The following is a 12,832-nucleotide window of genomic DNA, read 5'->3' as shown; positions in this document are numbered from 1 at the left end:
ATCTTCTTCATGCACTTGATTTTTTTTCTTGATTATTTTCACAACAAAAGGCGTTCCACAGGAGCTAAAAGGTGCTGTTTTTAGCTCCAGAAAGCCCTTGGTTTCTGAGCTCTTTTGTTCCTTGGTTTTTAATGCTGATCCAGGGAGACAATAGGGCTGCCAGATTAGCCTTACTATGGACAGCCAATAGAAAGCTGTGACATCATTGGGACATGACATCACAGCTTTCTTTTGATTGGACCCAGTTGCAATCTGTCATTGTTAACATCTCGGAAACTGGCGGCTCTCAGTGCTGAAATTGGTTCATTTACTTAATTCACACCCCTGCCCCCCCCTCAGTTTCCAGCTTTTTCTCCTTATCCTAATTTAAATCAGTCTTGTCAAATTATATCTGGATGATTTTTCATATATCAATTGTGTCAAACACTGCTTAATGTAGGCTACAGTTTGTTTAATTTTACCATTCTAATATGACATTATTTGATACGTTTCGGCATAACGCTTCATCCTATTATTGTTTACCTGTCTTTTTAATTGTAGATGAGGCCAGCCAGGGCAAAGTTTGATTTTAAAGCACAGTCACTGAAGTAAGTATACAGTTAAAATAATTGTATTTTTGTTTTTCCTTGAGCAGCTTATGTTGAGACTGGTACAATGACCCACTCACAACGGAATATTTAGGGGAAATTAACAAGTGGGTGGTAGTAGCTGTGTTTATACGGGGCGGGCTGGCTGGCCAGGGTGGGCAAAGGGGCGATAGCCCCCGGGCCAGAGTCAGAATTGAACATTCCGGGCCGGTGAAGAGGATCTCTATACAGCAGCTCTCCGACTCCGGGGTAAGTGTGTGTGTGTGTGTGTGTGTGTGTGTGTGTGTGTGTGTGTGTGTATGTGTGTGTGTGTATATATATATATATATATATATATATATATATATATATATATATGTATATGTATGTATACCGTATGTATATATACAGTATATATATATATATATATATATATATATATATATATATATATACACACACATGGAGCTGTAACAATGGTATTTCAGACAAAAGGTGACACGTGTGCTCATTTGCATATCATTTCCCAGAATCCCTGGCTGCAGTGGAAGCACTGTATGCTGGGGATAATGGTGAAAGGCAGGGTTGCAGACCTGGAATGTGCTCACAAGTGATCTTTTTATTGTGTGTGTGTTTGTATATATATATATGTGTATGTATATATGGTGTGTGCGTGTGTGTGTAGTATGTTGAGCTTGTGCCCTGGGCTAAAATTAGCTAGACAACCCCTGGCTGTGCAAGTCCATGCATTTCTGTGCGAACATAATGAGTACTGCAATACAGGCATACCCCGCATTAACATACACAATGGGTCCAGAGCATGTATGTAAAGTGATGCACTTAAAGTGAAGCACTAGTTTTTTTCCACGTATCGATGCTTCGGTACAGGTAGGGAGCTGGTATTGCTGTTCAGGACGTGCTGACAGGCGCATGCACGAGCGGCCATTTGCCCATTGGGCGAGGAGAATCAGCGCATCACTACTACGGCAGTCTGTAGGGCAGAATAAGTGTCAGTACTGGCGAAGCGAGAGTACAGACACAGGGGTATTGTGCTATTGAAAATATGTCCTTACTCGCGAGTGTACTTAAAGGGAGTGTCCTTAAACCGGGGTATGCCTGTAGTGGGCTTTCTCTGTCTCTTTCGCTCTTTCTTTTTTTACATAGCAGGAGGATAAGGGAAGAGATTAGCGCACCAGCTAATTCCATTTTATTTACTTAAGTTTGGAGCAAAAAGACTCTTCCAGGTCTCAAGGAACATCACCTTGCCTGAGTAACAAGCTGCATTCAGTATATTTCACCTTCCTTCTGGTATAGAAATGTCTACATACTCCTAGTACAGGTGTATAGTTTGGTGACGATCGTGATCTTCATTTCTCTGACATTCTGTGAGTGGCGTATAAGTATTTCCTATGTTTTTCCGTACAGGGAGCTACCTTTGCAGAAAGGAGATGTGGTTTATATTTACAAACAAATTGATCCGAACTGGTATGAAGGAGAACACCACGGCAGGGTGGGAATCGTCCCAATATCATACATTGAGGTATCCCTTATATTTTTCAATACATGGTCTGGACGCTTTTTTCCTTAGCCAGTTGGACTCAAAATGGTCCTATGTTATTTTCAGCTACTCCCCCAAATGGAAAAACCACAGCCAAGGAGAGAATCGCCGATACAAGTTTTGGAATATGGAGATGCTGTTGCCAAGTTTAACTTTAATGGAGATACCCCAGTGGAAATGTCATTTAAAAAGGTAAAGTACAGTAAATTTGTATGATTCATCCAAACCGTAAGGATGACTTGGGACTTTGCATTCTCATTTTACTGAGTGGACGTTCTACCAGTACTCGCTGGCGTCGCATTGCCATAACAACACAGCATCATGTCTCCCTGGCAATCAGTTTCATTTCTGTGGGGAAGAGTGCAGGGCCTCTGTACCCGCTTAGGGGGGTCATCAAGCATCAGGTAGGAGGGTCCTGAGTAAGTTCATGCCCCACCTCGAGCTGGGGTCCCCGGGACATGACCCGGTCATCCTGGGCAGTAGTTAAGCCACTCCCAGTACTAGAGCTACATGGTAGACCACTCAATAAATTATGACTAGTTAATAGTAAACAAGGATGAAGGGTTGGGAAGTTGGCATGAAAGCTGAGTTGTCAGGAAAAGGCTTTTTAATAAGTGGGAGTGGGACCATAGAGAACAAAATGGTAGCTGTAGTAGTAGTTCTACCTGACATAAGGCTGCGGTCCCAGTCAGCACTGTTTCACGCGGGGGGCGGCACGTGCACAGAGCTTCACCGCAGATTGCGGTCTTATGAGAGAGGGAGTGATTGCGATGGGAGGGGGCGTGGCGGGGTTTTTGCGGGGGCGTGGCCATGACCTCATGCAGCTGGTTCGCCCTCATTGGCGGAATCGCCGGCGGGGGCGTGGCCACGCCTCTGTCGCGAGTTCCAAATACTATTTTTTTGTATTTGAGAGAACTCGTCGTAGAGCACGGCTGCACCTTCCACGGGGAAGTAGGGACTGGGACTTGGCTGATTGGGGGGCGGTGCGTGTGCTCGAGGCGTGCGCTGTAGAACACACTGTGGGACCGCAGCCTAAAGCAGCAGCTTTCTACAGAAGTATGAAAAGAAATATAACTGAAAGGGGGGTGTTATCAAAATTCTCCAAAACATTATTATCGTCTTCAACCTTAGGCGAGGACAAACAGATTACCACCACCACAAGGGTGGAACAGATTGTAAGCAAACAACTACAAGTTACTGGCACCACTAGAAGTGGCTTAGAGAGAGAGTAGCCATTCATGTCAAACTAAGCACACGTTATTGTTACTGCTAGTGTGAGTAAGGCTGCGTCCCCGCTAGCACTGAGCGGGCGGCGCTTGCGGCGGTTACTTACATATATAGATATACAGTATATGTAAGTCCCCGCTCACGCTGTGCACGCTCGTGCGCAGGCACACACGCTCACCTGCGCTCGGCGCTTAGTTAAACAAAAAAAACTAACTTTCCAGCGCGCTCAACTACCCGCAATTCCCCCCCGCGCACGTGCGTGCATAAATGCAGGACACCCAGCGCTCATGCTTGGAGCACTCTCCAAGCATGAGCGCGCTCAGTGCCAGTGGGGACTCAGCCTAAGAGAAAGATAACTCTGCTGAGGAGAAGGGGACTTGACAGCCCTCAACCTCTCGTTGTCCAAGGGCACCAGCAGAATTACCAGTGAGTAAAGAGTCTGTCTCCTACATCCTCAGCGTAATGTGCATGGAGGATGATGATCTTCTCGAGGGCCAGATTGAGGCAGAGATGGAGGAGGTAGACGAAGATGGTGATGATAAGCGTGGTGTTTAATGTGTATGGTGCACAAACTGCTCATGGTACTAGTAATGTAGGAGAATACAAAGTTATCCTTGGTGCTACAACAACGGTTAATGGCGTTGATGGTAGCTGCAGTGAAAGTGATGATGATAGTCAATCACTCTGTGAGCTGCTGGCAGCATTGGCCACCACCATCAGCAAAAAGCAAAATTGTCTTATAGTCTATATTTCAACATAAAAAACATTGTCCTCTTCAGAAAGAACACACACTGTTGGGCAAAAGCAATCAATGCCACATCATTTGTCATCCTTCTCATCGTGAGTGCATGGCCCTGGTAGTAGCAATGAGAGGAGAGGCGAGAAGATATTATCCTTAGCCGTATAACAATAGAAGTGGAGTATGGCGATGATGATTAATATCTTGATAGGGGTCACGTATGCAGCAGTGGTAGTTCAAGTAGGGGGGGGGAGAAGGACAGCTTCAAGAATTCTCCTTAGGCTAGCAGCAACATCTAGGTCTAGTGATAGCAGCTTTCACCCTGTTTCTTCAAGTACTCCAAAATCAATGAGTTTAGAGGGAGGGGAGTTAAATCAAAGAGGGTGAAGATGTGGGTGCTGTCACCTGATGTTTGTGCAGGATCTTTTAGGCATGGAAAAGTGGGGATTCATCTGGGTACCTATCCACTTACAGGGCACATGACACGTCATCTTAAGCTTACATAACAAAGAAATTCGATGGGCACAAGCAATAGCACAGTTAGGGGTGACTCAATTATTGGTACTAATCGATCAGGTGACTCAGGGTTTTAGTGGTGATGAAGATCATGATGATGATGATGTACTTTATAGTAAGAGTGGGGATGAGGAGGATGTAGGGTCCTTCACATTATGGGACAAGAAGTGAGAATAAGATAAGAGTAGGCTAGAGTAATTTAACTGGGACTGAGCCAATTGCTTTCAGTGTGAGGATGAAGAGGATGTTGGATCTCCATCGTCCCCTAAATTAGGAGGAGCAACTAAAGGGCCAAGACGATCTTCACTGAGCTGTAATGCTGGTGCAGGGGGCTCCGTTTTATATGCTTAATGAACCACCTTTGAGCACACGTCTTCATTTAGCTCACACTTACTAAATATTTTCCTACAGAACAGATGCAGCAGCCCAATGTACTGCATGCTATAGAGATTGTGCCTACTCTGTCTTGCTGTTACTGTTTGGTCCCGCTGTCTCTGGGGTGGTGGTGATGAGTGTGGAGGAGAAAAATAATCCAAAGGCAGGGTACTTCCCACAGGACTGCTCTTAGGAGCAGAACTTCTACAAGGGACAGACTGTGGAGCCCACCTTGGTAAGGGTGACCTGCTTCGGGGCATAGTGATAGTGTCTCTTGTACGATGACCTGGAGCAGAATCCTCATTTGGAGGAAGAGGAGGACATGGACGATTGCGGACAGTTCCTCTCCCAGATGTCAGTGATTTTACTGTAGATATTGTTGTAGTGAAGTTGTGCCCAGACAGCACCCTATCCTGCCCCTTCACACTGCTGCATCACAGAGGATGCAATAGACCACCACAGTGTCATTCACCATGCCATGGCATGGTGATTCAAGGAATTTACACACCCAAGGGGGTAGTTCCTCTGGGTGCACGACCATGCCTACGTGATACCTGCAGGCTCATGGAGCAGGATGGAATACCAGCCTGAGGCTAACCACCGTGAAGTCTTGGAGAGGAGCCGCCGCATTCCCCAACCTCAAGTCCCCAGGGCACTCCACACTAAGCTAACTACAGCTACCATCACCACCCATATCACTCTCACTTTCTCCAGCAACGACTGGCGCACCTGACCCAGTCGGGCTTCCAGCAGTCGCGTCACTGCCAATTTCTCTCTTCTGAACCACCACCACACTACCTGCTGATGGTTTCACAGCTGAAGCTAGAGCAGAAATAGCAGCATTGGAGTCAGGTGGTACAGCTGATGCTAAATACTGATGCTACAAAACATGTTGCGGGGTTCCTCAACAGGCTAGAACTGGGTGCTGTTCCAGAATCCCTGTCTCCACCTGACCTGCATCCACCTGCAGCACATGTTGCTCATATCCCACTCTCACATCAGTCCAAAGAAACAGATGTGCTTGAGCAGAGCATCAACACTCAATGACACTACTGAGACAGAATCAGTGGAGGATGGTGACATAGATGAGACTGCTGTTACCAAAGGCAGCCTTGGCAAAATCCCAGTCTCCAATATAGAGGAAACCAGCACATAGTGACTTGCTTCCTCTAACACGGAGCTACAGAGTTAGGCTGAAGAAAGTGAAATAATTACCTCCTCAAAGCTCAACTCGGCCAAACCTGTTCCCCTAATATGGGGTGAACAGCAGCAGCAGAAGGCGCCTGGGGCAGGCACACGGGGCGCGGCCAGAGTACTCCCGCAGCTGGCACCATGAAAAGCAACATTTACTGCTGCCAAGGCTAGGCTATTCTCCCTGCTGAACATTTGGAACTGAGCCTCCAGAGCTGGAAAAATCCTTCCTTAGTTTCGCAGATGGGGCAGAAGCCCCCTGAACCTGCCAGAATGCCTCTCCGTTAAATATATATATATATATATATATATATATGTATATGTAGAGGTATCAGTACCGTGTTAGCCGAGCTTCAATAATCAAAAAATAAATAGATGATACCGTTCTGTGGCTAACGAAATGCTTTTATTTGTGCGAGCTTTCGAGATACACTGATCTCTTCTTCCAGCGATGTTACAATGAAGCAAGCAAAGGGTATACTTAAAAACAGTGTCTCTTGGAATGTTATCTGTGCTTGTCCCTCCCCGTGTGTGGATGTGATTTATGGCTAGAGGTGTTAAATGGTTCCTGAAAGTTGGTGATGTAAGAGTGTGTGTGTGTGTATCTGTGTGAATATAAATGAATGGAGAGCCCACAGTGTATACAGTGCTTTACAAAAGGTGTGTGTGTGTGGAGAGGGAGTTAATATGAATGGTGTGGAAATGTGAGAGATTGTAGCATAACTAAAAGTGTGTGTAGATACTATGTGGTCCCTATTGGTGCATAGGTATGGAAAAACAAGGAGTGTTAGTATGTGTAAGAGACAGCTGTGTGTGCATACATAGAGCACAGTATGTACAGACATGGCCTTTAGCGCTCATGGGAAGAGAGTTCACTTGTGTCAGTAATGACTCATAAAATTTCGATCTCTGTTTAGGCCACCGCTAAGTGTCCCGAACAGTTGCATAAATTTGTATATATATCTAGCTTCTTGCCTGCCTACTTACTCTCCCAACCAACACTGACAGGGGAGGAGGGTGAGCTGCTGCAGGCACTTTTATATAGATAGCCTTGTTCAAAAGTTCAATTTGAACTTTAAAAAAGATAATGTAATAGAGCAAAATAGCAAATTTCGAATGATTTGGATCCTTTCTGTACAACCTTTGGCACCCGGCAGCCAAGCAGATCTCAGCAAGTTCGCACAGCACTAATCCCTCAACTCACTGAAAACAGCCATGGAAATGCTTGTCCTCAGCTCTCCTTTGCATTTACGTCCATGTAGCTTGTTAGAAGTAGACCGTTTTCTTGCACAGATCGGATACTTTGCATGACTAATTCATTTTTCCTTAAAATGATACTCCTGTTTGGTGCACTGACTCTGTGTCCTACTGTATGTTCTATGACGCTCTGCATACATGGATGGCGCTATATATATATATACATAGAAAGTATACGTTCGCACACAACTTGAATCTGTCCCCCTCCCTGCAACATTGTTACCATCAGGTTAAGCAGACGTCAGGATGCTGACTGGTGAAGTGACCACCTCAAACATTGCTGATGTTCTTAAAGCAGCAAGTCCAATTTCATTTATTTATTTGTTTCATGACAGGATTGACTCGGGGTCGCCGGAGCCGGACTGTGTTAATTTGAGCTCCAGGGACCCCTTGCTTCCTGAGATATTTACCTCCGCAGGGGGGGCGGATATCTCTTTTCAGTTTAAATGTCAGGCGGGCCAATCGGAAGCTGCACCGGATGACGTCACAGCTTCTCATTAACCCGCGTGATGCTGGACATTTTTAACTGAAAATATATATTTGCGCCGCTACGGAAGTTAGTATCTCAGGAGGCAGGGAGTCCCCGGGGCTGAAATTAACACAGCTCCGCTCCGAAGACCCCCTGCTCCAATCCTGGATTTTTTTTACATTTATTTTTTCCCAAAAAGTGAAACCCTTATTGCTGCTTTAAACTCTTGTGTAATATAAGAAAAGAATAAAAAACACCTGTGCACGGCTCACCCGGATGTCCCTATATCTATATATATCCCCTATATCCTGAGGCTGATTTTGGTCAAACAAAAATATCACATTGTGGAAGAACTAACACCCAACTGTGCATGGTGGTGAGAGTGCATTGTCCGCATATGTGTGGCCGGGAACTTTGAGCCCATGTACAAAGCAGTCATAAGACGTCTTACAGACCATAAACACCTTTCAGAGCTGGAAGACACCTTACATGGCCCATTCAAGCGAACGTGTCATAAGGTGTTGACCAGCACCAGGAGGTGTTTTGTGGAGTAGCACCACTTAGTAAATATGGCCCACCGTGTCCTATGGCTTAGCACTGCTTCGTAAATATGGTCGTTTGTGTTTACACTGTCACACTGTCATGACGTGCTACTTCTAGTGGTCTAATAGTGGGTGGGTAAAATAAAATGCTAGCACGCTCTGCTTTTCAGTTCTGTTTCAGCAGTCTCATAATAAGTCATACCTACAAAATGGCTTTAGAGCTTCTAGGGCAAGGGTGGCCAACTCCAGGCCTACCAACAGGTCAGGTTTTCAGGATATCCCGGCTTCAGCACAGGTGGCTTAATCATTGGCTCAGTCAAAGATTGAGCCACCTGTGCTGAAGCAGGAACTGATTGAGTTATATCCTGAAAACCTGCCCTGTTGATGGCCCTTGAGGACTGGAGTTGGCCACCCCTGTTCTTGGGTCGTCAGCATCCCCTTGACAATTTTTTTTAAAGTGCTCTTGCTTACCATCTTAAACACCTATCTCTGTTCAGTAACCAAGGTACCGTATATCTTAAGCATATGCAAACTTCATTAACACACCTGGACCTTTTTCTGTAGGGTGAAAGAATTACATTGATTCGGAGAGTTGATGAAAACTGGTATGAAGGAAAGATTTCGGGTACCAACCGCCAAGGTATATTCCCTGTAACCTATTTGGACGTCATCAAGAGGCCGCGCATAAAGAACTCCGCTGATTACGTGGATCTACCCGTTTCGCATTCTCCAAATAGAAGCACAAGTGTTTCTCCCCAGGTATGTGTACAACTATTACAGCAAAAGCTAATTTGGGACAGATTTATCTTACCGCACATAGAAAGACCACTCTTAGTCCCACAAGGTTTTTTCTAGGACTTGTTAATTTTAAAATGTCCCCCTAATAAATCACCATGGGCTCTTTTTTTTTTTTTTTTTTTGCTGGATATATATTTATATATTGGTAGAAAAATTGTGCGGAGGATCAAACATCAATCTAATAAATTCACATTTTTCGTTTTAAAAAGACCTGCGAGTGCTGATTTTTCTACCAGTATCTTGTCTATCAAATATCTTGAACATCCAGGTAGCTTATCACTCTGAGTGCCGCTGCTGAATGTGTGTGTATATATATATGTATATACATACATATACACGTATGTATCTATATTATCACTGTATCGGAGTAATACTTTTGAGTTTCTTATTTTACAATTATTTCTACAATGTGTTATTCGCCTGTAATATGAACTGTACATATCTCCACAGTAGAGACACAGACACATCACTGCTATACCATTTTCAAAGGTTCATCCAAAGCATGCTTTCTTCCCAAACTCTAGTTGTCTTTTTACCATGCTCGGTTGATGCCTATTATCAGGATATGGTGCTTGCACTGGTTTCTGCTACTATCTTCTTTGCAATATAGTTTACCATTGCACCAGAATGTGTGATTCAATATAGCCTTAGAAAACAGCCACGAGTTACACCTGAGTTATACCGCGCTTATAGTGCCGGCGACGCGACGTCGCCCGAAAACAAATACATTGCCGCCGCCGTGTGCGCTTATAGTATGCATGACGGTGACAAGCGACGTCGCGGAAACTGGAAGCCGGCAAAATGTGATTTTTTAAGGGCTGTGACGGCCCTTGAACAAATCAAATTGCCGCAATCTCGTGACCCCGCCACCCGGCGAAACATAACTTTCGCTGTGGCGACGGGCGAAGTCACCCGCCGTGTCGCTGTTGCCTTCGACAGCACTATAGGCACGGCCTTAGGCATCATAATCAATTATAACAGTAAACGGAGTGTTTTGCTAAATATGCTTTTGCTGATCTCAATCTCAATTTGCTACATACTGTACTTAGTTGATAGTTTACCAAGAAAGGGTCAAAATAAGGTCCATTGTTTTAAGCAAACAACAAGGTCAGGACATTTTGATCTAGTCTTGTTTGTTTTTTTGTTTTGATCTCTTTTAGAATGAGAATTCTGTGATTTATTGTCCTGTTCTTTGTATTTAGAAAAGCAGGACTACAAATCCAAGTATTTTAATGGACCCGTTTGTCAACTCTCCCGAATTTAGTGTGACTGTCACTAATTTGTAGGCCATGTACTTGCTCTTTTATGGCTTCGATTCAGTTCAGTAGCAGACAAACGTCGATAGACCAGTAGAAGATCCAAATAAGATAAGAACAGACAGAGAAATGAGACAGGTTGGTTACCTAACCTTTCTCACTGGTGATGGCACTGAAAATCTGTGTCCCGACCAGAGCTAGATGCTGCATTGTGCCAGAGTTATGAATAATTATAAGACAGCGTCCCTACTTCACGCGTTTGTATGTTAGTAAACTTACTAAAAAGTAGGTGTTAGAACCCTGGACTGGATCAAACAGTTGTGAGAAATTGGAGTTTTTTGACAGGCGCTTTCTTTTTGTTTTCCGTTTACATTCTTCTTTTCTTCATTTATATGTTCTTTTATCTGTTTTTTTTCTCTCTAAGTTTCCTGGTTATGACAGGCCACATACTTCTACTCGTCCACTTGTCATACGCAGAGCTTTCTCTCCAGAAGTGCAGGCTATCACATCCGAATGGATTTCTCTCACAATGGGAGTGTCTCGCAATAGCACTCCCACTGCTACCCCACCACTACCTCCTTTGCCTGAAGCCAGGCTTTATACCATTGACTACATCACTCCCTCTGCAGCTGCCAGCCCTACCTTATCTGTAACACCATCTGTCAGTCTCCATTACTGTAACCTCTCTGGGAGCTCTACCCCAAATTCTGCTATTTCCCCGTTGCCAACATATCCATCCAGGCCACCATCCTCTACTCGAATAAGTTACGTTGTTTCTCCGCATAGTGAAGAAAGGTTTGTTGGTTCCACGTCAAGTTATGGAGGCTCCCCAGTGCCACTGGTTGCACATCACGATAGCTTGATCTCAGAGCTCAGTGATGTTCTACGTGACCATTATAAGGTGAAGAGCGAAGACCGCTCAATGAAAAATAGCGAGCATGATGATTGGAGGGTAACAAGTGATAGAATGATCAAATCCCACAAGCCACCATGCGCAAACAGTTGTATGAACCCAGAAACAAGAGCAACCATGGGTTCATTTGAGGAAAACCAATTGTGTAAGGAGCTTCTTAGCATTGCACAGGGAAATAATGTCAATGGAGAAGAGATGAAAGAAACTCAATGCAGTGTCGTCAAGGTACATACTGCATGTGAGTGCTCTTCCTGTGAGCCGTGCATACCCGTTTCCAAGATTTGAATGGAGTGTTTTATACTTATATTTGGCTGCAGTAATAACTAAGAATTTTCCTTCAGTATTTAATCTCTTTCTTAATCAGATTAGTTATAGGTTAGTGCTGCCTTTCATAATGTTACAAATTGATACTGTGTGTGCATGAAGATACCTTGTTTCAGGGGCACTTGACTTTTAATCGGAGAATGATCGAAGTGCATGATGTTTGAAATAATTGAAGAATTCTGTTTTTGTTTCTGCATTCTGAGTTTAGACCTGACAAACTTTCTTTCCTTTGAAGACCGCAGACACAATTCCACTCTCTTCATCTGTCTATCCTTCTGCACTGTCCTCTTGTGCTCATGTCACAAAACAACCACCTCCCCGAATTAGAGGCAGGGCCAGTGTCTCGCAGGTAACACATGCTGCTGAGTCTTTGGCTTGAAACGGCAACTAACGCATTGCATCCTGATGAATTATTTCATACCTGAGCTGCATGTACTGCCTTATACATAAAATTTGCTATGTACAATTAACAGGCATGTAACGTCTATCACGTGAAAAGAACATGATTTGTCTTTATACGTACAGTGAAATAATTTGCAATAAGTCATAGTTCATAGTATGGCAAATATTTGGGAATATGTTGTGAAATTGTATGGGAGGAATTCAGAAGAAGTTCCAGAAAGATTAATAGTGCTGACATCTGCTTAATGACTGGTCTGAATAGCTAAATTAAAGATTTTACATTGGGACTTTTTTTTGTAAATCTGGTGTTGTGCAAGTCATAAAAAAAGCTCTTACACACACAACAACTATCATCACTTAAGATGTTTGAAGGGCTTCTTAAAATGTCAGCCAAGTACTTGCGGCCAAAAACACTGCAAACTCCAGAGAAGGATATAATTCATAGTGCATTTGCTAGCCAATGAGACCCAGGCACGGTAACAATTCTGCACTTATTTCATAATGGCTGTGACTTGGGTTTCATTTCAAGGCTATTATTAGAAAACTCCCATTAGTTGATATATTTTTTAACACCTTAAAACTGTCTTTTTAGCATTGTTACTCTAAAAATGTGTACTACTTTGGTGATGTATGAATTAAGGGTGAGTAGGGCAATTGTTATGGAATATATTTGAGTTCTATTAGTTTGGGACTGAGTAT

The 12,832-nt window shown here is 43.8% G+C and overlaps 1 protein-coding gene across 50 annotated transcripts in view; it reads left to right on the top strand.

The window, feature by feature from the left end:
• The window catches only part of SORBS1 (sorbin and SH3 domain containing 1), a 296,558-nt gene that overhangs the window by 265,083 nt on the left and 18,643 nt on the right, over window positions 1-12,832 (top strand). For 44 of the 50 annotated variants that reach the window (XM_075610940.1, XM_075610957.1, XM_075610946.1 and 41 more), the window contains 6 exons: window positions 541-587; window positions 1,992-2,106; window positions 2,191-2,316; window positions 9,005-9,199; window positions 10,919-11,632; window positions 11,967-12,080. In XM_075610940.1, coding sequence (XP_075467055.1) covers window positions 541-587; window positions 1,992-2,106; window positions 2,191-2,316; window positions 9,005-9,199; window positions 10,919-11,632; window positions 11,967-12,080 — 1,311 coding nt within the window. The remainder of the gene's footprint in view (window positions 1-540; window positions 588-1,991; window positions 2,107-2,190; window positions 2,317-9,004; window positions 9,200-10,918; window positions 11,633-11,966; window positions 12,081-12,832) is intronic. The other 6 variants (XM_075610972.1, XM_075610975.1, XM_075610974.1 and 3 more) reach the window with 2 other exon arrangements.

The sequence above is a fragment of the Ascaphus truei genome, chromosome 8 (assembly GCF_040206685.1).
Source record: "Ascaphus truei isolate aAscTru1 chromosome 8, aAscTru1.hap1, whole genome shotgun sequence".
NCBI classification, from domain to species: domain Eukaryota; kingdom Metazoa; phylum Chordata; class Amphibia; order Anura; family Ascaphidae; genus Ascaphus; species Ascaphus truei.
The sequence above is the reverse complement of the archived record's forward strand: the minus strand, read 5'-3'. Positions and strand labels throughout refer to the sequence as shown.